Raw genomic sequence first — 17,879 nt, forward strand, 5'->3', positions numbered from 1 at the left:
AAAAATAATAATAAAGTTAAGTAAATATATATATATATAATAAGTATTACATAGAGCAGTCTTCAAGGTATTTACAAAAAAAAAATATTGGTAGTAGCATTAGAAAATAATCAAGAAACTATATGCAAAATATATATATACAACAAACGGTTTTCGCATTTAAGTACATTTTATAAAACGTATAAAGTCCCTAAATAAATAAAATGCCGAAATGCTAAACGATAATATTTGGTGTAAGGAAAATGTCGCCTCGGGTTGACTTCAAATGGAATGGCACTATCCGTTTTCTCTCTTTCATTCTTTTTCGTCTCTCAACGTATTTACAATCATTCAATTACAATTTTCCATTCAAAGTTCCGTTGCCTGCTCGTTGAAGCTGCTCCTCCTGTGACAGACGTGCTCCAAGCCGTCGTCTTCAATGACGAAAGGCCCTTTCCTATAAGTCCCGTAACCCTCCGAAGTCGATCCATCCGTGTGACCATCTAAATAACTGACCTGCACGGTCTGCGTGTTATTTACATTCGCCAGAGGATTGTAGTTGGTCTTGTATCCTCCCGACACGCTGTTCCTCTGAAAGGTGTTGATCGGCGTGGAATCCATCACGTCGATCAAAGAAGTCACCCTCAGCGGTTTTTCGTAACTGTTGCTGCGCAAATAGGATTCGTAGTTCTTCAGCTGATCCCCTTTCTTGTAAGTCAATGTTCCGGATATCGTGGAGGAATCGCTGATGGTGGGCGTGTAGCTTTTACTATTATACTTGCTACGATTCTTCACCGAATGCGTGTACTCTTTGGTACCGCGCCTCTTCAATGTGAAATCTCGCTCGCCATCCTGAGCCTTGCTCTGCCATTGCATCCAGTTGTGCAGCATCATCGGATCCGTAGGTCCCCAATTCCTCGACGGCTTGAAAGAAGCCACGAATTTCTAAGAAACAAATCAAATTATTTATATGCATTTAAAGAAAATAATTACCGCACTTACATCACCAAATGTAAAATATTCCACTTGCTGGGCGGCCGTGTAAAAACCAACGATTACTATGAAGACTAGTGCCCCGGCCACAACGGCCCAACCAGTGGCGTACACCCAAAGAGGATCGTCGGAATCGTATCCGGTCAACGGCATCGTCGCCAGACACCAAATGAAAATACCCAGTAAGAGCAGGGGACACAAATACCAGAGCCCCAGCCAAACCGTCGTCAAGCTATTACCAAGTATGAATTCAAAATCTGATTGAAGACGTTTTGGACCTAAAACAAACAAAAAACAATAATAGATTTGCCAAGTTCGTGATAATGAGAGCACACTCACCATAGAAAATCATAAAAGAAAGTACTTCCAATATAACAGTGATCATGATCAAGTTTCCTACGATGTAGTAATCGAAGATGTGCAGCACGTCCAGATCGGGGCAAAGAAGGGTCGCGCATCCCAGCACAAAGCAGATGAAGCTCAGAACGAGGCTCAACTGCCACCAACGTAGCTTGTTCTTCGTCTCGAGACTCAACGCTTTAATGATTGTATACATTATGGTTATCTGTTGGAGAACATGCGATTAGAAAGAAAATAAAAGCAACGATTTAGTTATTACGTACCATGCTTATAAAACCAGCAAACACGATGGTAACATACGCGACTACAGACCAGATCTGCATGTCCGCATCCTCCGCTTGCAAAACGACATCGTAGATGTGGGTGAGCAAGTGGATTTCGAAGATGGTCGTGTTGCTCGGCGCCGGATCAATGTTGTGTGAAACGGCGTAGTACAAGCAAACGGCCAGCACACCAAACACCAAATTCAAGAAAATGTAACCCAAAGAAGTCCTGCAATTAACGTATATAAATATGAACAATTTCAAATCAATTAATAAAATAAAAATTAAAAGTTACCAGAAAGGATTTGATTTTTTGTAGATTACGCCTGCGTTAGAGGTGAACACGCCGAATCCGAGATGAGTGGAAAAGAAGACTTGGATGGCCGCAAAATACCATACCTAATTATAATCAATTCATTAGTACTTAAGATCTCTCCTCCATTCACACTCAAAACTCACCTCAGACTTGGCCAAGATGTCCCAATCGACGTTTGTCACGAATCCCTCGATGCCTTGGAACTGGTTGGTTTCGATTGCTTTAACAATTAGAGCAATCAAACACGCCAAAGTGCACAGAAGAAAAACTATCAAAGCTTTCTCGTACGTTTTGGACCGTTTTATGCACCTGAAAAAAGCATAGAAATATCATCAGTAAACCATCATCTTTTATCAAGTTAATATTAAAAAAATGTAATTGTAATTACCAGGCCATGACGATTAACCAAATCAGTAATATCAATGCTGAGTATATCCCGAACCAGGTGGGCTCTTCAAAAGGTGATTCAAGAAACGTTTTCCTGCAAAAACGAAAACAATTAATTAAACAAATCCCATAAATTATGCAACGCAAAACACTCACTGGATGCACTCCTGTCCGCTGATTCCGTCGGCTTTGTAACCATCCTGGAAAGGAGATAATAAGAGTGCTGTTTAATAACGATAAATTGGAAATAATTGCTTAATTGTAAAGACTTTCATCCGGCAAAGTGCGATTCCATGTAAATTCGATAGGATTATATAACAAGTATTTTGTTTTTTTCCAAATCTAAACCATTTGATTATTAAAGCATGAAAAGTGTTTCCTTTTTCGCCAATACTTTCTATTCGAAATTTAATAAAGTAATAATTAATGAAACGACTTCGCTGCTAACTAATCTCGGTTATTATTATTAATTTGATTGCACTAAACGGCAATAAAGTGATTCATATTTAATTTACTAATTTTTATTTTCGAGAATACTTTCTATTTGAAACTCATAGAGGTAAATAGTAATTAAGCACTTTTTCCTTCTAAATAAATGCAATTATACTATTCATTTCTCTCATTGCAGATTCTTTTTTAAAATATCAACAAACGCGATTTGTCAATTGTGGAGAGAAGAAACGAATTCCAGCATCCGCGTTTCCATCTCTCCAAATCGCACGGTTTGTTTTAAATATAATAATAATCCGATGGAAAATAGGAAATGCTTTCTAAAAAATGAAGAAACGAACGCGCTTCATCACAGCCGTTGTTCCAATTGATCAGTAAATGTTGGAAGCCGAAAAGCGTTTCTTCAACGCCGATATCGAATTTGTGAAAGTGGAACCGAAGTCACAATGGTCATCATCATCATTATAATCAACATAACCGCAGCTGCTGCGACAAACGAAAACAAAGAAGCGGCCTTTGTTTTAATTCGCTTTTATGATCTAATTAATTGCGAGAGGCGGAGCGAAACTGCAGTGAACGAACAAGAAACAACAAAAAAATAAGATTAAGCTAATATTTATGTATGTATGTATGTATGTATGTATGTATGTATGTAACGCCGAGGAGAATTAATTTTAAAATTATTGAAATCAGGCTTTAATAGAGCGAGCACGTTAACTGTTCTTCACTGTTCTTTTTAATTATTATTATATATGTATAAATTCGCTTAATATTAAGCTCGAAAACCATGAAGAGTATGTGGTGGAGGATTACCTAACCGAGGACGCAAGTGCAGGTGAAATTCGTTTCGCCCGACAATTGCGTAATTATGTGAAGAAACTCGATGCACCGAAATTCTTCATCGCTCCACTTGAAACTCTCGTTGCTTCATCAATGCGATGATATTCTTTTCATCAATCTTTTCAGTTCTTGTTCTCATTGAGAATCAGTTTGAATTGAATTGATTGTTCGCTCCAGAAACTCGAGAGCCGTTGTTTAATCGTTCTCGTTGAAATTCAATTGGGATAGAACAGCATTATTACGCACGTATGAATATGTTATTCAGGATCTTTATCTTTGTTGTTGTTTTTTTTTTTAGAAAGGAATTTAAATGTAATGAACGCATCTCTGCGGTGAATCGGAGAGGATCATCATCATCATCAGAATTCCTCGTTTCGCAAAAGATAAAAACAATTACGGACGATGACGATGAAGTGCTCGAAACAATCCTTTTTCTTTGCATCATTTCGTAAAAGGCGTACGCAAATCAAGCACGTGTGGAAATCAAGTGTCTTCATTTGTAGGTGGACATATTACCTTTTCCATCCGGACGGTGGCGCATTCCAAGAAAGGCGGCGAGGCTTTCGCGAACCAAATCAAATAGTACAAAGACATCGCCATGTGCAGGGGATAGTAGACGAGGATCAGGCAGCCGGCCAACAGCTTCACGTATCCAACGCCTAAAACAAGGAAAAACATTGCGTTGCATGAAGAAATAAATAAATTTCTAAGCAGAAAGTTTGCGCATTCCTCCGGTCCGTCTCGGAGAGTTCCCGATAAGGCTTTTACGCAAGGAGAATTTCGCAATTCCACGCGGACGGATCGGAATGAAAGTCGCAGAAAACTTTCCTCCGAAGAACGTCGTCATTTTCGTTTGTTATTCTTACCTTTGAAGAATGGAACGGCGCGCCATGTCTTCATGAAGCCATCCTGCACGATCTGCCCGATTCCCAATTCGAGGAAGAGCAGTGGGAATCCGACGAAGACGAGGAGAATCGCGTAGGCGACGAGGAACGGAAGTCCGCCGTTGGAGATGACGGTCTGCGGGAGTCGGTAGAGGTTGCCGATGCCCGCAGCCACAGAAGCCGTGCACAGGAAGGTCTCTATCAGCGACAGACAGCTCTTGCATGACTGGAAAGAGAAGACAAAACAATGTATTAATAGCAGACAGGAAGCGATGGTTCTCAAGATGCATTATTGCAAAGCGGCCTTCACGCATGGACATCACGAGATTGTACCTACAAAAGTTTACAAGAATCTTAAATTTTGATAATTGCGTGACCGGTTGGTAATTGTGGAGCGATTGTGCTCGTATTTCTTGGCGCAATTAAAAGAAATTGCTGTATGTCACGTGTAACGGTGAAGTGAAATGTTTTATGCATATAAATCATTTACTTTTGCGTGCTGCTGCCGCTGCTGCCTTTATTACGTTTATGGAAACGAAAGAAGGAAAAGAATCGCGCCTGGTATTATGCAACACGGACGGATCGACCGTTTGCATTGCAAATTCCCATCTAACTGTTAATCAACGTGAAATTTTCGATTTTATAACTATCGATAAATGCCACATTGTTAAAGAAGTCCTCTTCCTATACGTTTCGTAAATCTCTCTTCGCACGTAATCCATGTAAACATATCTCTTAGAGATAAAGAACGTATAACGTAAGTCGAACTGGTTCTGGAGATTAAGTGCATTCTACGTATTAAGCAATACTTGATTACGGACTCGAATCGAAAACAGATTTCATAAATTTATTTTATTTTAATTAAACAAACTAACATTTACGTAATGTAACTATTATCAGATAAATTAACAAAATTTACATCATCTTCAGATATTTCCTTAACTATTGATTATCCTAGTCTAGGCAATTCATATTCTTGATGTGTATACCTAATATTGAAATGTACAAACAATCAACCTTCAAAGTACAATTTCTCTAAAAGCAAACGCAAGATTATTCATACTTCCACAATAATGATAATTGTATTCACATAATTATCAATCACAGAGAGAGAAAAAAATGTAAATGCATTCAAACAAGCATTAATATTTCTTCAGGTAATGGTGTAATTAAAACCACTTTGAAGGTATTTAAAGTACCATAAACCTAAGAATTCCGATCTAATCGTCCCTTGTCCAAAAAAAAAAATATGTTAAAAACCAAATGATTGACGACCTTCAAACTGCTATTGGCGTACGCAACAAACGAAAAGCACAGAAACCGAACGTGGTGGACGTTATTTTTGGCGCTACACTTGACCTACACAGCACGACGGGGTCTTGTTTGTAAAAATATTTCGAGAGCCGGAAGGATTTCTCTATGCACACATTTTTTTTATATGTTCGTTTTTCTTTTACATTTCGTCCTCCGACTCCGTTGATTGGACATGCTCGAGTCGACTCGTGTGACACAAGAAGTGTTATTGCACAAATCGCCTAATTATACACGCACACTCAATCCCTGTTGCGTTCAAATTGTCGTAATTCCTTGCATAACACATCTATGTATGTATGTACTTCCGAAAGAATTTAATGGGCAGCGCTCTCATTAATTGGACTTTCGTGTGGAATCATTAACAATTACAATTAGGATATCCGGATACCTTGGGCCCAATCAACATCATAATCACACAATTATAAACCTTCTTCAAAAAATTCTCCCTTTCTACGCCAATTAAAATAACTGATAGATAATTATAAACCGATACAAATTTTATATTGCAATGTTACAGCAAATTATTACGAAACACGAACTTTAATTTTCGAAATGAGTGTAAAGTGCATTTACGAAAACTCGTTTTCCGACCATTCCTTAATCCAATTACCTACTTTATTTCCATCAATTAGTTTTTATTTTTATATTTGTACCTTTTTCACGTACATTATATAATTGTGGAACAACAACTAATTAAAATGATTTCATAACTTCTTCTCTATAAATTTAACACTTTAACACATAAAGTTTTTTTTTAAACTAATGTAAAGTGAAAATTGAATAATTTAACTCTTTTTAATCGAAATTGTTTAATTATTTGTTGTTAAACTAAATTAATGAAATTTTAACATAAAACAAACGTAAATAAGATTTGCATACAGTTAACTAAACTGAGTGTCTTTGTAATTGAGGTTGTAGGAATTTTTTAAATGTTTTGTTGTCCTTACTCGTATTTTATTTTTGATCCACAACTTGATGCAATCTTTGGTGCTCAAGAAGTACTTGTACTTGTATCCCCAGTCGCCCGCATCCTGCGCCCGTTTCAAGTAGAATTGGGGCGGATACGTGTGGTACTGGTAGAAGTCGTACTGCTTCGGATTCGGATGGTTGAGGATCATGGCAAAGCGCCCTTGGGACCATCATCATCATCTCATGTCGCTCCCGGATCTTCGACAACTTTTCGTCGATTCTATCGTTGTCGTCGATGTTATCGTTGCGGTATTGTGTTGAGCCGTTTCCGTTTCCTTTTTTTTTAAAGCGGAATGGGGTTCAACACTGTCGCCGTTGCCGTTCAAACTTTCTCATGAGCGTTTTGCGGATTGTGCATGTGCATTGTTTTCACCGGGAGGCGCACGCGAACACTAAAGAACTAAAGAACAAACGTCCGACCGCGTGCACTCAGCAACAACAACAACAACACAACCACGACCGACGAAAGAAACCCCCCTGAAGGAGCACCGAGAATTCGGAATCACCAGACTGTAAAGAGCCGGCTGCCACACGAAAAACGAAACGGACGACCATCGCTAAAGAAGGAAGGAAGGAAGAAAGGCCGCCGTTCCGTCTTCGGTTCGGCATACAAAATTTTACTCCAATTTCTTCTTACTCGTTTCAGTTCAAGAAGCGAACAGATACGATCTTCGTTATCTCTCTTTTTGGCTTTTAACTTTGAGATTGTTTAATTGCGCTAATTTGCCACGAATTGAACGCGGCCAAGTAGAGTGCAAAACTGCGTTCACCAGAAACGCGGAAAGAAGTTCCCGGCTGTCGCGAAGATTAATCGGTTTATTTTTACTTCTTTCCGTATCAGTACGGGCGTTTCAAGGCAATGCAAATTGCATAGGGAAAAAAGCTACACAAATGCACTTTCTTGCCAACTCTAATCACTCTGCTTCAATCAATTCCGAACTTTGCTCTTTAAAGAAATATGCATAGCTTTAAATTGGGTTTACAGTGAAATTGCTCATAGTAAAAATACTCCACTAAACTAGAGTATTTATAACTTTTTTATATCGATTCATTCAGTCTTTAGACCTTAAGCACGTCAGCTTCAAATATATTAAACTTGCATCAATCATTTAATAACGTATAGTAACAATACTCCACTAAAACAGATAATTTAAAACACTAATTTTAAAATGAAATAAAAATGTTTTGTGTTTTCGAATCATTGGTTGAAGGTCAACACGTTAAGAATAAATAAAAGTTGAGAACACATAACGATTGATTAATGCTCAATTCATAGTTTTTTAGTATTCAATGCACTGGCAATCGATTACCGATGAATGGAAAAATGTCTGCAGAGATTTACACATTCACAACATATTGATTCAAGACATTTTTTTCAATACGTAAAAGTTCACGGTGCAAAATTCGAATTCATTCAATAAACAATTAATCGAAAGTTTCTTCATAGATTTATCAATTTCTTAACATTGTTTAAAACAGTTTTATTTTGTTATAATTAAGAACAAATCATTTTTAATATTATAAAGTCTAATTTAAATCGATTAATAAATTGAAAAACATAAGATTTTAAATTAATTCATCATAAATTTATAAAAAAAAAAAATCATAAAATTATCTAATAATTGAAATATTTGTACAAATATCACAAAAAAAAAACATGAACGAGACTTTCTATTTCTTAAAACTTATGCAATATATACTCAATAGGTTATTAATTATTCCTTGATTAGGTAATTCATTAATTTTTTTTTTAATAATAACGAAATCGTATATAATATTGTCTTTCATTCGAGGGTGAAATGAATGATGCAAGTTTTTTGGTTGAAACATCGTAAATTGTTGTAGTTATAATGGGATGGGAAACACACATGGCTTGGCACAAAGGGATATTAATTTTCTACAAGGAAATGCATAAATCTCGACATAAAATAATAGTTCTAATTAACATTAAACGAGGCCATCATCCTTCGTGTACGGAGAAGATTTCGCCTCAGAAGAAGAAAACAGATAAACGATTTATGTGTGTACATTAATTGGCATTATCTAGGATTAGCAATAAAACTAATTGCGATTAATAAACGCTGCTTGCTCAATACGTGTGTGCAATTAATAATAGCTTTGGCGAAACGGTTAAAAACTTCTAGTTTTGGGAGTAGCAAAGTGGGTGACTTCGTTCTTCCGTCCTCCAAGTAAAGCGCATTCGATATTTGGTTGTAAATTGCCGTTGCGATAAAAAAGAAACATCGTTCCAAGAATAGAACAAAGCGCTTTATTTATATTTACATCCCCCTATTTAGATAGTAATCTCAAGAACTATTCCCTCTAATGCCGCTTATCTAATCAGCAAACTTACGCAAGATAAACAAGTCGTTTAATAACTGCTCCTCTCAAGAGTCTTCATGAACTTTATTTATTAGTAATCACAATACCTGGTATAATTACCAAGATGTGTATACGAATCTAATAGCTGTAACACGTACAGTAAACATCCAGTTAACTGCGATAATAATCTTCGTATAGCAAATATAATTTATGGAAATCTGCGCACCGGTTTTTTTGCACTTCCTTTTTAATTGCTGCTCATCGCCAAACGTTAATTACACATTCTTCGATCGTTTCTTCGACTACCGCTCGCGCTCAAGACAATGCCTTCATATTAACCAATTAATTATGTACACGAAGAATCGCAATACAAGAAGAATGAAGCCCGTCCACCAAAAGTTATGACCGTGAAGAAACGATTCTGTCGCAACGAGAAACTTACACCATACTCGCCATCATCATCATTATTATTATTACAATACAATATGCATTATTTACTTTCGCGCAAAACGAAATTAAAAGTGTGATTTTTCGAAAAAAAAAAGCGACGACCTCCGATCTTTAAACGCATTATGTACGATCAAACAGAAACGCAATTACAGCGCAAATATTTGCAGCATCAAAAAACGGAATGAAATGCAAATAGCGACGCACGACATTGCGCAACATTAATTAAAAATCTTGTTTGTACAATGAATAAGTAAAACACAAACATTTCAATGCCGTGAACTCATTTCAACATTTCAAGTTTTAAATAAAACAAGATTTTAAAAAACTCTTCATAGATGATTACAAAAGAAATATTAATTTTAACACGAATATTAATTGTTCTATGATTAATCTCTAATGATAATAAAATGTTAAGCAAATAATCTGAATTATTATGAAACCAACAGTCTACTTATTAATAATTAACTAATCTTAAACCCATGCAGAGAATTTAATTGTGGAGAGAGCAATTTCTTAATTGAACAATTCGTATTTTATGGGATAAGAAATTTACAAATTTTGATTAATTTTATTGTTTAGTTTTGATTCGTTGCGGGTGATTCATGAAACTACTTAACCGGATTATAACATAACAAAGCCATTAATTGCTTCGAAAGTTTCTGCCATGAGTCGAGCAAATTGCGAAATGGAGCAGACGACAAATCACTGCGCAAACAACAAATGCGTTAAGTTATGATTGAGCCAGATGATATTTAATTGGCGCAGATGCATTCCTGCAATTGATAGAAATTACTCCAAGGCTTTTTTCACACCAATAATAATAATAATAAATCTACATAGTTTCAAATGCAAATAATATACAGCAAACATTTTGACACACTTCGATAAGAGGACGAGCAGTGATTTTTTTTTTGTTGGTTCGTTCTTGACACAAAACCCCGAAACTTATTCATAATTAATTAGATTGAAATTAGATTTAAATCTTTTGACCTTCTACATAACATTAGTTGCTGCTACTGCTGAAAAACATGTTCACAGATTGTCTCAAGTCATCATGTGATGAATGGGGGATACTTTGAATGAAGTGGAAAGTGGAACCACATGGCTACATCTTCGGTTTCGCTTGAAATTTTTAAGTATTTTTTGAAACAGGAGATAAGTACATAAAAAGTTTAAGACTGAATTGCTTAAGTAATGGTAAACTATTGTATAAATTAAGTTATTTTCGTTGATAATATTTATGGTGACCCATTCGTCTGGGTTAAGGAAATTAATGGGTTTAAATCCAATAAGTTAAAGAAAAAAACAACTACCTGTGTAATGGGTTTAAAGAATATTCTAGAGGATCAACAGTAAAAGGGGATTTCCGCCCGAAATGACTAACAATAAAAATATGTTGCTGGTCAGGTTGTTTTCTTCTCTTCTCAGGTGTGTAATTTATTGCGGCACGTAATTTCTAAATTACTGCGAGATGTTGTTAACATTGGATTTACTTCCTGGATTTAGCGATTGGATATTGTTGTTTTTTTTTAAGTTAATTGTTGGACTAAAATTGTAGAATGTTTGGGGTTGGATGAATTTGGGATTTCGCATTTCGAAGAGATCGTTGTAAAAGGGGAAGAAAATATTAAATTATACCTGCTGCGCGTTGTCCATGTTAAGAATGAAATGGACCCAACGAACCGAACCACCTTGGAGAGTCAGTCAGCACCTACACACGCACTAATCACCCATAACTTTGGCCGGCAGACGGGGACGGACACAGACACCACCGAAGAACACGCACGGATGGGTTCCTTCCCCTCTGATCTCGTTCTGCATACGACTCTCGTCGCTCTCATGGGTTGTTAAAGGAGAAGACGAAAATTTGCGCAACAGCTCCAAAAATTTACTTGAATATAATGTGTACATATGAAATAGATGAAGAAGATTCCCACACAGCAGACAGATTGCACAGAACAAAACGCACACACCACGAGTAGAAGACACAAGAGACGCCCGACGCGCTCAGCCTCTCAGCGACAAGTGATTCTCACGCGGACCCAAAAATGTTCCTGTTATCAAGGGGTCTTTGGAACCGATCGGTTCGAGGAGCAAAGAAATAGAAGGAAGGTAGAAGAAGTGAGATGGACAAAAAAAAAAAAAGGTGAACAAACAACAATAATAGTAAGTAAATCTCGGTGCGTCCGTTTCTGTTGTATTCCTGTTGTGTATGTACGAAAAGAGAGAGACGGAGAGCACAGGCAGTAGAAGCAGAAATGCATTTCCATTGGCCTTCGAATCCTGTGTGTGTTTGTATGTGTTATATTGCATTTTCTATGCCGAGGCCATTGTGTTTACCATTTCGTGTGTAGCCTGAAATAGTCCGATAAGATGGCAAAAAGGGGAAGAAGAACCGAGCCAAACTCATGCACAAGTGCTGTTGCTGCTGCTGCTGCTGCTGTTGTTCCGAAAGGAATTCGCGAAACCTGTTCTGCAATCTCTAAGCGCGCACTGAGGGCCCGAAAATGTTACGCAACGAGCGCTCAGGCTCCGGTGGTAACGCGAGCCGCTTACAGCAATTGAAGACAATTAGGATTGGATGAGATGAGATGGAGACTGACCTTTTGGACTTTCGGAGAGACCAGCTTGACGGTGGATCCGAGCTCCTCCTTGCCGCTATCCGAACTCATCACCGTATTCGACATCGAAGATTTCGAAGCCATGGTTCCGTAGCAATCCTCCGTGGTGTAAATGTGCCCGGAAAGAGTCATATCACCGTGTATGTTGCACAGATCGACGATCCTTCCGTTCCCCGAATCCTTGGCGTGGATATCACCATCCTCCTTGATGAAAGTCAAATTATCGTAGCATTCGCTCATGTCCGCATCCGTGGAGATGTTGTTGTAATTCTTGACCACCCTCATCGACGGCGCCTTCCGCAGCAGTTTCGGCTGGTAATCGTCGGAGAACAGCGTGAACTTCGTTGCAATCTAAAAACACAAACAATTACATTAATTACCAAGTCTCGAGGAACCGTGACAATTAGCAAGAACAGCAAAAAAACCCACTAACCCAGTAATTTCGGCGCTGCTTCAAACGAAATATCGCTACAACAACAACAACAACTAACTCTCAGATACGAACCACTCGCCGCACACGTTACGAAACGAATGAAATTATTGCACCTAGCGAGTGCCTCCACCGATTGACATTAAAAATTCCCCTCGGAATAATTGGGTTTTAAGTGGGCGCGCGATTCCCGGAACACCTTTCGCTTCTGGACGAAAAACGCAGCACCCGCTCGATAAGAGATAACAGCTCCCGTTGACGCGCTTGATCAAACAAGAAGTTACGTTTGCGAATCGATAATAACAGCAGAAAACAAGTAAGCGCAATTAGAATTTATTTTTTTTTGCGAAGGTCGACCTTGCCTGAGTCATCCCACTTGTATAGCTCGGAATTTCGTGACCTCAAAGAAGAGGTATCCGCATTTCTGAAGAGATATGTGATAAGGCTTCAAATGAGTCGATGATGAGGATGATGATGATGTTGATGATTCGCGTGATTCAATCATTAATTGTTTTTAGCGGAATTTGCGCTCACGAAAATATTATTCGGAATTGATATGCGCAAACGAAACGAGTTTAACGACCGTTACCTTTCGGTTTTACAATTAATTATTTATTTATGCAAGACGCTATAAAAGTTTAAAATTAATAACAATTTCTACAGTCTCAAAAACATATAATATTCAGCATTCTGGAGAAATAAATACGAAAGTCCTATTAATTAGAAATAATTGCAATTTGCAAATTTCGAAAGTTACTGTTTTATTTATTAAAAATCATCGAAATTTTAATAAAATCTGTTTTTTTTTTAAGTTCAAAACCTATATAAATGCACCAATTTAACTAATAATCAACTAATATTTAGCATTAATTTATTCTGGAAACAAAAACGAAAGATCTTCGTCGTTTAACAAATCTTCAAAGTTAAACTTAAAACCCTAAAAAACATCTTCATTGATAATATTTGTGTTCTCGCAAGTTTATGAGTAAATTGAATAATTTTTGATTATGTAGCATATCTGTATATAACATTTTAATGTAGAGTTTCGTGAATCATCCGAATTACTTTTGTTATCGCCCGGACAAAGAGTCGATAAAATACCAACGCACGCGAAAATAAATATACGCTCACACAATTTTACTGTACGTAATACGATTTTTTACAGAAGTTCCTGTATAGATTCGCGACTTCCTGTCCCACTTTGATCCCAGATGAATCAGCGCGCCAAGTCCATGAGAAACGTTTTAGATGTATATACATAAATATATATAAAAAAAAAAGAAAAAGAATAATAGTTAGCGCTGCAGCCTTCGATATTGAGAACATTAGTAAAACAATTAACTTTGCAATCGTGTTTTCTCTTACGCTTCGTGAAAATAAACATTATTTTAGAAAAGCGCAACAATATTTGCGACTTATCGACTTCTTATCGTTGCGCTTTTGATCGTGCACAAGAAATATGCGTTCATTGTTTAAAAACATCCGGGACGACATGTGGAAATTAATCATCCTCGCTTATTCACAACAATTTCTTAATATAATTTTAATATCATCTTTTAATTGTAATTTATTTTTTTGTGAAAACATTGAGTAGATTTGTTCGATGACTTTAAAAACTTTCTCAATTCAATATAAGAAAATCTGTATACTTTATCTACTTAGTCATAATATGTTAATGGATAATTATGATTTAAACTAAACTAAAAACGTTCTTTAACTAATATATGAAATTGAGATTTATGTAAACTAAATTGCATATGTATTCTAAATAATAAATTTAGAAATTTGAATATAGATTGAAAGTGGATGGAGAGAAGAATGCGAAATGAAATTGCGTGCAAGATTTTTGCGGAGAACACAAAACGGGAGCAGAAAATGTGAAATTTAATTTCTTCTCGTTGAAATGCAAGTAAGAGGATTTGCAAATCTCCGAGATCTATGTAGTGTACATACGTACACAATACGTAGTCGTTTAGTTATAGTTTTATTCACCAATGGGAAATGTAATATTTTACGCTAGTCGTTCATTAACGTAATGTTAAAAAAAAACATGCACACACACAAACCGTTTCACCTTGATGATAACGAAATTAAATAACATGCCTGGCGCTCACTCAATGCCATCACCTCATAACTAATACGTTTTCATAAGCACGTCAGACAATTAAATCATCGAATGAAACTTGCGTTTCCTTCCATTATATTCTGTGTGTGTTTTTTTAAACCGAAGCGTTAATTACTTGCAAGAAAGCTTTATTAAAAGAGACTCCACGATTTGTATAAATAGAATGGTTTTCCGGATCGTTTAGGCAATTATCAATGAAATATATGATTTGAAAAAAAAAAACGAACGTAATTTTAACGTGCGCGCGCGATGTTACGTACGATGCAAGTCAATTGCATAAGTCTGTCTCCGCGTTAAGTAAGTAAACCAGAATATTATTACTAGCACGCGTTTTGCTTCAGATCGATTCGACCGGTTACGCAATCCACCAGAAATGATTTCATATTCCGAGGAAATAATTGAACTCTTACAAAACAAAACACTAAATGAGAAAGAAAAGAAAAAAAAAACAAGTACAGAAACAATTGTTTCCCCTCCACATTTGGTAACAGATTTTGCATGTCGCGAACGGGATTACGTAATTACCGTGAAAAACGAAAATCGGATTAATTGCGTTCACGCATTATTTCTCTCTGTTTCTGTTTCTTTTTTAATTTCCGCTACAAAACGTGGACCTGTTTGTATTATTATATTGAGAGCAAATGAAAAAAAAATAAAAACATGTAATGGTAAAGGTCAGAGTGGTCAACGAGTCGCCATTAAATCCGCAGACATAATATTATCATCGTCGGTTGACTCATGAAGTAAATAATAAAACGGCGCTGAAAGTGCGTCCGTAAACATACACACATTCATATCTACAGGTGGCGTTTGTAAATATGTATGCAGCCGTGTTATTGTTATTGGACCGGAATCGTAAACCGTACAAATTTAATTAAATTACAAAAAAAAAGTATTTAAAACCAATCGCTTTCATTCTGACTTTGCGAGCTAACTTTTTACGTTGCTATTAGCATTCGAATCAAATATAAACATTTTAGTTGTAGGATTTGCATTCATTTTACCTCCAGAATTGAACATAGAAACGCAAGGTTCTCAATTGGTAAAGAATAATAATCCAACTGATATCCGTTACGCGCGTTGCTAAACTTCCTCCTAGAGCCGTGAAAAGTGTCAAGAGAACATGAGAATGTTTACGCAACGTATTACATAGTTAGCGGAATCCTCGACGATATTTAGCAACAATTAATTAGATTCCGATCTAATATGAAAATAATAATCAAAGGACAATGGGATAATGTATTCGCAGCGAAACATTCAATTAGAATTAATTCTTTCGCATACTTCTGCTGCTGCTGTTGTTGTTGTTCTCTTCGTATTGCGACAGCGATGGGAGTTGCGCAAGGGACGATTCCCACTCGGTGATTGTGCAAAACCGCTGCACCATTCTTCAATTCAAAATTTGCTCCTCCACCATATATAATTTTTTTCCCGCATTCATGATGTGATGATGATGATGGTTATGATGATGCCGATCGCGTAAACAGTTTCAAGGATCCTTCCGGGATAGCGGCGCGGCCGTTGCGCAAACCCGCGGATGACTTCCGGCTTCGGCGATTCTATGCTTAATTGGAGAGCGAGAAAAACCTTTCCGATCCGATTCTAGGCTAATGAGGAGGTACCATCACCGTCGTCGTCGTCGTAAATTGGTTTCCTTTTCCGATCGGTTTATTAGATTCGATTAAAAGCAGTTTGCAGATAGTTAGAACGATGTTCTTCCTCATTAAACATGAACTTAATTTCATTCATTTCATTAAAAATCAAACTGCAAATGTGCATATTCTGAGCAGTTGGTGCTCTTATAAGTCTTTTAGAGAAGAACAAACATTTCGTTAAATTAAGTATCGAAAATATTTGCTTATATAATTATAATTGCATTAATGTATGGGATAAGAAAATAAATGACAAAATTTAACAAAATGGAAATTAACTTTCAAATACATGAATTTATCAATCATTTTCAAATATCTTTTTTTTTTATCTAATCTTATATTAATATGTACTAAATTGTTCCATTCTTTATCAACAAAACCTTCTAGTTTATAACTTAAATTACTGTAATGATTCGAAACTTTACTGTTTATTTACAATGAATTTAAGTAAAGATGAGATTACAATTTTGAAGAAAATTACATTAAGATTGCAAAATTTCATATTTCTCGGAAACTTTAATACTCTTTAATGACTACAGCATATTCAAATGGATAAAGAAAATAACGTTGATTGAAATATTAAGGATTGGTTTTATAACTGCAAATAGACATTGATTGGATTCGTCGTGAAATATTCATAGTGGAAGAGTGGATTTTCAAACGAATTACAGTAAAATCAATGTTTATAAATAAATTGGATTAAAGCGGATCAACAGTTATAAAACGTGTTTATCTATATATTTTATTTTAATTAAATTGTGAAGGTGATTTGATAAACTAATTGATAAATAAAATTACAAAGTATCTAAAGAAACAAAAAAATGTTGGTAATTGCGGTTTTTAATTTTAGTTTCTGTTGTTTAATTGGGTAAATAATCGTTTATGTTAATATTTAGTTTTGGATTTTAAAATTGTTACAATTTTGGATAATTTGGATATTTGAAATGCTCGATAAATTAGTGCATTTGGTGATAGATGAAGTTAATTTTAGTTGATTTTAATGAATTTATTAGTAATAATATATCGCGATAAGGGATATCAATGCTTTCTCTCCGTCCTATCCAATATCGTTTTATCGATCGATTTCGCAAAAGCATGATTGAATAAAAGTAATAATATTAAATTAGTATTGGCAATAAGATATGATTGACTCACCGGATTGCCATCGTTGATCCTGCTGTTCTCGCCCTTTTGCCACCACTTTTTCCGCATTTTCCACTGCACGCACGCATTAAAGTTTCACAAATTTCTCACAGAACAAATTAATGCCGAAATATCGGTGAGAGTCCGTTATCTGCAGCTCCGTGTGCAATCGCGACCAGATAGTGTGTTCTAATTAATAACAATTAAGTCGTAAGATCTCGAGAGAAACACGAATTTGTTGCGATGTTGATCGCTCCAGAGCGCGACGAAGAATGCTCTCTGATAACGTTGATTAGTCGTCGTAGAGCGCGGCGTATTTTCAGTCCCGTTGATGCGGAAATTGCGCTCTCCGCGTGTACTTTCATTTTTTCCTCTCTGTCC

General features: G+C 36.3%; 1 protein-coding gene across 5 annotated transcripts; it reads right to left on the reverse strand.

Annotated features, from left to right (window-relative positions):
* Window positions 1-130: 130 nt before the first annotated feature.
* On the reverse strand, window positions 131-17,787 carry LOC108569697 (sodium-dependent nutrient amino acid transporter 1). Of its 5 annotated transcripts, none has more exons than XM_017931350.1 (12): window positions 17,511-17,787; window positions 12,131-12,499; window positions 4,455-4,698; window positions 4,105-4,247; window positions 2,455-2,498; window positions 2,300-2,392; window positions 2,055-2,220; window positions 1,891-1,994; window positions 1,596-1,824; window positions 1,312-1,537; window positions 982-1,250; window positions 131-924 (listed from the first exon to the last, which is right to left on the reverse strand). In XM_017931350.1, the coding sequence occupies exons 1-12, from the start codon at window positions 17,565-17,567 to the stop codon at window positions 349-351; spliced, it is 2,520 nt and encodes an 839-aa protein (XP_017786839.1). In that variant the 5' UTR covers window positions 17,568-17,787; the 3' UTR covers window positions 131-348. The 5 variants fall into 5 exon arrangements, with proteins under 5 accessions (XP_017786839.1, XP_017786840.1, XP_017786843.1 ...); XM_017931351.1 differs by lacking the exon at window positions 17,511-17,787 and adding an exon at window positions 12,582-12,828 and having other exon boundaries at window positions 132-924; XM_017931354.1 differs by lacking the exons at window positions 12,131-12,499; window positions 17,511-17,787 and adding an exon at window positions 11,166-12,067 and having other exon boundaries at window positions 132-924.
* Between the last annotated feature and the right edge of the window lie 92 nt (window positions 17,788-17,879).

This window comes from Nicrophorus vespilloides, unplaced genomic scaffold (assembly GCF_001412225.1).
Source record: "Nicrophorus vespilloides isolate i.1.1-1 unplaced genomic scaffold, Nicve_v1.0, whole genome shotgun sequence".
Taxonomy (NCBI): Eukaryota; Metazoa; Arthropoda; class Insecta; order Coleoptera; family Silphidae; genus Nicrophorus; species Nicrophorus vespilloides.

Excerpts from the sequence above, each read along its gene's own strand:
- LOC108569697 (XM_017931350.1), bottom strand. The coding sequence starts at position 17,567 with ATGCGGAAAAAGTGGTGGCAAAAGGGCGAGAACAGCAGGATCAACGAT. Across the intron at positions 4,699-12,130 it reads TCTCTCCGAAAGTCCAAAAG|TCATGCAAGAGCTGTCTGTC; the intron begins GTCAGTCTCCAT and ends TTCTCTTTCCAG. Across the intron at positions 925-981 it reads AATATTTTACATTTGGTGAT|AAATTCGTGGCTTCTTTCAA; the intron begins GTAAGTGCGGTA and ends TTTGTTTCTTAG.